The 7,253-nt window shown below is 46.6% G+C and overlaps 1 protein-coding gene across 1 annotated transcript in view; it reads right to left on the bottom strand.

Moving 5' to 3' along the window:
• FAP (fibroblast activation protein alpha) overlaps positions 1 to 7,253 on the bottom strand; it is a 59,711-nt gene that overhangs the window by 17,261 nt on the left and 35,197 nt on the right. Inside the window, exons 18-19 of the mRNA XM_006037449.3 lie at positions 4,222 to 4,320; positions 993 to 1,062 (exon numbers count right to left, since the gene is read on the bottom strand). Coding sequence (XP_006037511.1) covers positions 993 to 1,062; positions 4,222 to 4,320 — 169 coding nt within the window. The remainder of the gene's footprint in view (positions 1 to 992; positions 1,063 to 4,221; positions 4,321 to 7,253) is intronic.

The following is a 7,253-nucleotide window of genomic DNA, read 5'->3' as shown; positions in this document are numbered from 1 at the left end:
CAGAGGGCAAACTGCCTGCCTCTCTCACTGCCTGCCTCACCACCTCCACACTGCCTGTCCCACTACTGCTTGCCCCCCTTCCACTGCCTGCCCTACCATATGGCCCTCTACTGCCCCCCACCCTCCCAGCTGCCACAATACTGGCCCCCTCATCATCTCTTCCCCCACCAGCCTGTGGTGGGGAATTTAAGATGATCCTCCAATAATTAGATTCAATATATGGAAAATTATAATCAATTTATACATTTTCTGTGGATAGAATCTAATTATTGGGGGGGTTATCTTACATTCAGGGTTGTCTTAGATGACTAAATCTACCATATTTACCAGAATACGTTTCAGTCCAGAATGAGGGGCATCATATGGCAGCACTGTTTCTGGAGGAACTTTGTTAAGGCATTAAATCTCACAGCCACGCTTCCTCCCTGCTCAGCAGGCCAGTAATGGAGGGCACAAAACCGAGGCTCCCACTTTCCCCTTTCTGCCCCTTCCTTTCCTACTGGATTGCTTGTTCAGAATGTGGCTCCAGGTGTTGCAGGGGAAAGTAGAGTCTGGCTACTTTCCCCTGCAACACCTGGAGCCACATTCTGAACAAGCAATCCAGTCTGGAAGCAAGACAGTACGAGGAGTTTGCCTTCCCTGTACCCTTGAGTAAAGGCAAGGTACAATCTAGGAAAATATTTATCATTTTGCTTAAATATACATGACAGAGTCATACCATACTTTCTTATGTTATAAGCATGAAACCTTGTATACTATTTTGGACAATAAAAAATAAATGATAATGGTATGGACTAAATGGAAGAAGCAATGGAACTGACAACCACAAATGATATTCTATACATTCCCTAAAATCAGAGGACTGATGTGTTCTACTTTTCTTTGTATGCTAATGCATGTTTCTGTGAACTGCATGTGAACTGTAATAACAACTGCCCTTTCTGACAATCAGGCTGTTAAAAACAATAAAATCAAAATAAAATCTTACATACACCTGAATTAGCAGAGGATACTTCTTAGAGCTATCAAACTCGGGGGGTAAAAGCATCTTGTACCACAGAGCTAAAAAAAAGATGAGTTAAAAATATATCATTAGTGGTTATGATGATTCTGGTATTCATACTTCATTATTTGTGAGAACAGCATCTTAAATGAGTCAGTGAGAAACATGGTGTTTGTGAATTCTGAGTAAAGAATAAAGTCAACATTTTTTTTTCTTATTTGACTGCTTTAAAGAATCTTAAAGTACTGAAGTGTGCAGGATTTTTTTTTTCTTTAAATTGATCAACGTACAATTGTTATTGCGCAGAATATCAGGGCCCGATTTCTTCCGATATATGGGAAAAAATGAAATCAGGAAAAAAACTCATATCTCAGGAATTCTCATATGAATTCAGGAAACTTTATATCGATTCATTATTATAGAATAATGTTATTAAAATTATTAGTGATAACTTCAAAATACAAAGCCTACCTTTCAAGGTATTAAACTAAGCATTACTGCATGGATGACAGTTTCAATATCACTTTTTACAGTTACCACAGTGTACTCTTTTTCTTTTTTTGTGTGATATTGAAGGATTTTGAAGACACATACAGCTGCAGCCTTTGCAGTAAGGATATATTTTATAGATGGTAGGAGCAGAATGTTATTTTGGTAAGTTGCATACAATGAATTAGTGTCAGAGGCTAGGGACAGACATTCAAAAAGCTGGAGACTGAACTAATTCAACCTTTGCAGGTTAGTCTAACCTGCCTAGGCTGAACCGGTTTATCAAGGACAAACATCCCCTCTGTCCTGAGGCGATGCAGGCACACGCCTGCAGTTGCTCGGGCCAGGCACTGGGGGACACTAGAAAGCACCCTCAGCTGTAGGGAAGCTGTGCTGGGGCAGCGTGGCCTGTCCAGACTGAACTGGCCAGGGAGAGGTTTAATTCCTCCCTCTTTATCCCAGTGCAGGGACCCGAGCCAGGTCTGCTGGGTGCTCCCCCACCTCCCTGCTCCTACAGCAGGAAGGCACCATGGCTCCTGAGGCAGAACAGGGCAAGGAGGAGAGATGTCTCCCCACTACCCCCTGAACCAGCAGCAGGGTCTGCCTGCCGTTGCCGCTGCACTCCCTGCCCTGGAATAGGCCCCCTGCTGTCCCCTCTGTTAGATGATGGAGGGAGGAGGAATCAACCCCCACCTGAAGAGGCCCTGCTGGCCAGCGTCTGGCCATGGCCCTGCCCTGCCACTGCAGCAGGAGGGAGCAGGGCCCTTGTTGGGGGGCAGAAGTCCCTGTCATAATGTGGGGGAATGCAAGCCCCTTCCTGGCGGGGGTGCTGTGCTGCAGGGCTGGCAGAGCGGCAGTGGGCTGCACATGGCAGCACCGGTGTCCGGAGCGGGCCAGAGCCCTGCAAGCCCCGCACAGCACTGCTGCGCTCTGCAGCAGCACTGCTGGCCCCGCAGAACGGCCCCCGTCGGGAAGGGGTTTGTGCTCTGGGAAGCCATGACGGGCTGCCTATCACTGTCACTCACCGCTTGGCACTCGAGCTGTAGAAGGAGGCAGGGCCCGGCCCCCGCTGCTTGGTCTGTGCTCAGGGCAAGCCCCCTCCCAGCAAAAGGAGGCTTATTCAGCCACTGGCCCTGAGCACAGGCTAAGCAGTGGCTGCAGCAGGGCCAGGCTGACCCCACTGTGGTGCCAGCAGCCAGCAGCTGAATAAGCCCCCTCCTGCCAGGAGAGGGCTTGACCTGAGCACAGAGAGGCTGCTGACACTACAGTGGGGTCTCTCCGGCCTGGCTGCTGTTGCTCTGTGCTTGGGGCCAGCCTCCTCCCGGCAGGAGGGGACTTATTCTGCTGCTGGTCCTGATCATGGGCTGAGCAGCGGCTGCAGCTGAGCTAGGCAGGCCCTGCTGTGGTGCCAGTGGCCTCTCCCTGCCAGTGGCTGAATAAGCCCCCACCTGCTGGGAGGCAGCTGGCCCTGAGCACAGAGCAGTAGCTGGGCTGGACAGAACCCACTGCAGTGCTAGTGACTTCTCTGTGCTCAGGTCAAACCCTCTGTGGGCAGGGGTGGTTTATTCAGTCGCTGGTAGCTGGCACTGCAGCAGGGTCTGCTCAGCTTGGCTGCAGCAGCCACTTGGCTTCTGTTTGGGGCCAGTGGCTGAATAAGCCCCCACTTGCCAGGATGGGGCTTGCTCTGAGCACACACCGAGTGGCGGGGGCCAGGCCCTGCCCCTATCTGGCAGCTGGAGTGGCAAGTAGTGAGTGACCATGACAGGCAGCAACCTGTCACGGCTTTCTGGAGTGCAAGCCTCTTCCTGGTAGGGGCTGCTCTGCAGGGCTGGCAGAGCTGCTGTGGAGTGTGGCAGTGGTGCAGGGGGCTTACAGGGCTCTGGTCCGCTCCGGAGCCTGGTGCTGTTGCGCACAGCCCACTGCAGCTCTGCTGGCCTTGAAGCACAGCGCCCGCGCCAGGAAGGGACTCGCACTCCACCACATTATGACAGGGGCTTCTGCCCCTAACAAGGGCCCTGTTCCCTCTCACTGCAGTGACAGGGCAGGGGCATGGTCAGGCAGGGCCCTTGGGCGGGTAGCAGGGAGTGCAGCAGCGAGGGATCACAGACCCAGCTGCCAGTGTGGGTAGAGGGGAGACTAATTTTCCTCTCTGCCCGCCTCTTCCTCAGGGGCCATGATGCCTCACTGCTGCAGCAGTGAGTGGGGAGCACTCAGCAGACCCAGCTTGGGTCCCTGAAGGTGGGATAGAGAGCGGAGACTAAAAACCCTTCCTGGCTAGACCTCTGTCCCTGTCTGTTCCTGCTCTAACTGGGGAGCAGAGAAGAGGGGCCAGCCTGGCTGGGCTGGAGCACAGAGCCCAACCCAGAGAGCATGCCGGGAAGCTGGGGGTCTCTAACTTAAACCAGCAAGGGGTCTGGGACAGATATTGCATAAACTGGTTTGAGCCAAATCAGTTAAGTCTGGTACTACATTCAATCAGGTTTATCTCAAAACAATTTCAGCCAATTTGAAACTGGTTTATGTGTACTGAATGTCTGTTCTGTTACAGGTTTAAACCAGTTTCTGATCACTTATACCAGTTTATGTGTAATGTCTGTCCCTAAGCCAGAATGAGGAACAGCAGCTCTCAAGTTTTGATTCCAAATCTCTTGCATCCACACTTAGACACTATTTTCTCCAATAAAATACGTATAAAAATAATAATATAAAAGAAAATGTAGAATTCTTACTTATTCCATCCACTTCAAGTTTATTAATTTCCTCTTTTGGCATTTTGATATTTACCAACTCAGACTGTAATTCTGAATTGTCTTCCATGATTCTCAGCTCTGAGTAAAAGACATTTCCATATTAGCAATCAATGTACTGTTAACTCATCTCTGTTAATTAAGACACCGTCATTTTGTTTGTGACTAAACTAAACCAGAAGAGAAATCTATGATAAAAACTCATACAAATAAAATAATGAGGTTAAGTAAATGAAATGGGCTTTAACTAGCAAATATCTTGGGACAGATGCACAGTTGAACCCTAAAACCAGTGTTTCATCTAGCAGCCTCTGGCCTATAGTAGCTGTACTATGTCACTTTGCAAATCATAGGTGGGCACCTAACTCCTGAGGGACCTATTGCTCTAGGCTGTCTGCTCTGCTGTATGTGTCACTCAGCTACCATAGTGGGAAACTGGGAGAGAGTGCACTCTGTATTGTGTGTGGCAGAGATACAGAGGTGGGGATTATCTTCATTCTGTAGGACACAGCTTCTTCTAGTCCCCTATAGGGCCTGACAGGGGAGGCTGAGGAGCCATTGTGCATTATTACGGTCTTAGTTCAACCAGGAAAGAAATGTTCAGAGCCAACATAGTGCAGTTCTTTCCCCTCTATTAGGAGCCTTACATAACACAGAACTACCTCATTGTCAGCTGAGTCACATTAGGCTAAAGGAGTCAGGTGTGTGGGCATAACCAATTTTCTATGATCCATGAGCATGACCAATACCATCCCAGCACTGTATCATTCGAAACATGGCTGTGAAGGCCTACAGAGCTGGTCTAGATTACGTGGTAGAACAAAGCCACTTTGCAAACTTCTTGATCACTTGACAGGATATATATCCAGGATGCTGGGCTTGTTTAAACATGCATTAATGCGCTTTTCCTAATTGTAATTAAATTTAGTACCTTCAATGTGAGGTACTAAATTAATGTGCGTTAGGCTACGCTAATGTGCAGCAGCATAAGTGCATGTTTTTTAGGTGATGCTTAATGCACAGTAGCCTATTTTACTGTACATTAATATAATAGCACATTTTTATGTGCTGCTTTAATGTACAGTAAAAAAGGCTACTGTGCATTAAAGCACATGTGTAGTACCCACTGCATTTGATGGCATAGGCAGATTAATGAACAGGCAAACTGAACACAAGCCCAGGAGCCCCTACCAATTTGGGGCCCTGGCCCCTGGATCCTCATCAGCAGGGAAGTGAAGTCTGCAGTTTTAAACTCGGTGCCCATTTTTGGCGCAAAATTTAAAACTGCGGCTTTCACCTTTGCTTTCCTGGGAGCTGGAAGTGCAACCCCTCCACCAATGGGGTGGAGTTGGGCCGGGTCAGTGTAACAGGGGCTGGGCAGGGAGCAAGACTGAGCCATGGGCAGCTCACAGTGTTGAGGGGGTTGCTTCCATGTGATTGAAAGTGGAGGAGGACCTGTGAGGGGAAAGTGTGTGTGTGTGTGCGCGCCTATGTGTGTGTGTACATTCAGCTGTAGCAAGGGCAGGGAGCAGAGGCAAGCATGTGCCCCACAGCCTGGTGGGATCCACCCAGCCTCCCCCACCAGCACTAGGAGGAGAGGGGACCCTCTACATTCCCCTGCAGCCCAGCTCTCATGGGCAGAGGGGGCCTCCAATTTTGTGCTTGCCCAGGGCCCCCATACATATTAATCCACCTCTATTTGAAGGTGACCAGTCAGTCTACCTTCACTGAAGAAGGTTGGCTTCATGTCTGTGGTGGTGGCACAAACTGTTGGATTATGGTAGTTTCCCTATTTGAGGAACTAATAGTTCAAGTTTCATTCCTTTGCCTCTTACAACTTTTTCTATGGCAACCTTTTCTCAGTGACTTCAGAGTCACTATTGTTAGTTAGCTTTCATATCATGGTCCTTTGCTGGGGGTCATTTTTCTTAACTGGTTGTCTGTATTTACATATAAACCAGATTATTAACACATGTTCTTTATGGGATAAGAGGTCAGTCTGGGACTGCTATTTTTCTCTCTGTCTACTTACCCCTTACTCTTCATTTCCTGCTTGCAGTGTGCCTCTTCAAACATTTATCTTTAGTTATGCTATCACTATTTAGTGGGTTTTTGAACATTCTACTTTATCTTGACTCACACTGGCAAGATACGTTGCACTTCCTTATATTTGAAATAACTGTTCTCTCTTTTCCTGTTGTGACTTTTTTGAACTGCATCTAATTTCAATATAAGCAGGGTCATTTTTTGGCTCTTTTTTAAAATCAAGTGAAAACCAAACTTACTGATATGTAATTAAAAATATTCAATTAAATCAAAATTGTAAAAGTAATTAATAAAGAAAATAATTTTTAAAGTATTGTTAATTTGCAATGTAGATTGTATAAATTACTAGTTGAAATGAAAACTTAATTGTGAAAATGCTTTTCATTACTGGGACTGGGAGAAGGATATTGTGCATAATGAACATCTGTGACCTGAATCTTCCCCTTCAAATTGAAACAGAACCTTATTTGACTTTTTGAACACTTCAAGAAGATTTTCTTTGTTATTTTACAGTTTTGAAAACCACTTCCGGGTTCTGGAAGTGCTGAAATAATACTAGAAACACTGATCCTCACATATTTCTAGCCAGACTGGGCAAAGGACATACCAGAAGTCTTACAAGAAAGCTTATTCTTACATATTTGCAGATTTGCTTATTCTTACAGGTTTGCAGATCCAAGAATTCCAGAAAAAGACATCCTGACCTTGGGTATTAATCCAAACTACTCTGAACTTCCTGGTCTGTACATTGCTAAAGTAGACTAGGGACAAACCAAGGAAAGCTACTAAACTGGTATGTATCAATTTAGCTGCATGAGGCCCATTAGAATGAATCATTAATAATGTCATATTACTGCCACCTACAATGAAAATAGATTCACTGCTTCATCTTGTGCCACCTAGACCAAAACATACTCTCAGCATGCCCTAAGAGCAGCTAATTTGAGCAAGGAATATAAAGATTAACA

This window comes from Alligator sinensis, unplaced genomic scaffold (genome assembly GCF_000455745.1).
Source record: "Alligator sinensis unplaced genomic scaffold, ASM45574v1 scaffold1779_1, whole genome shotgun sequence".
NCBI lineage: Eukaryota > Metazoa > Chordata > Crocodylia > Alligatoridae > Alligator > Alligator sinensis.
The sequence above is the reverse complement of the archived record's forward strand: the minus strand, read 5'-3'. Positions and strand labels throughout refer to the sequence as shown.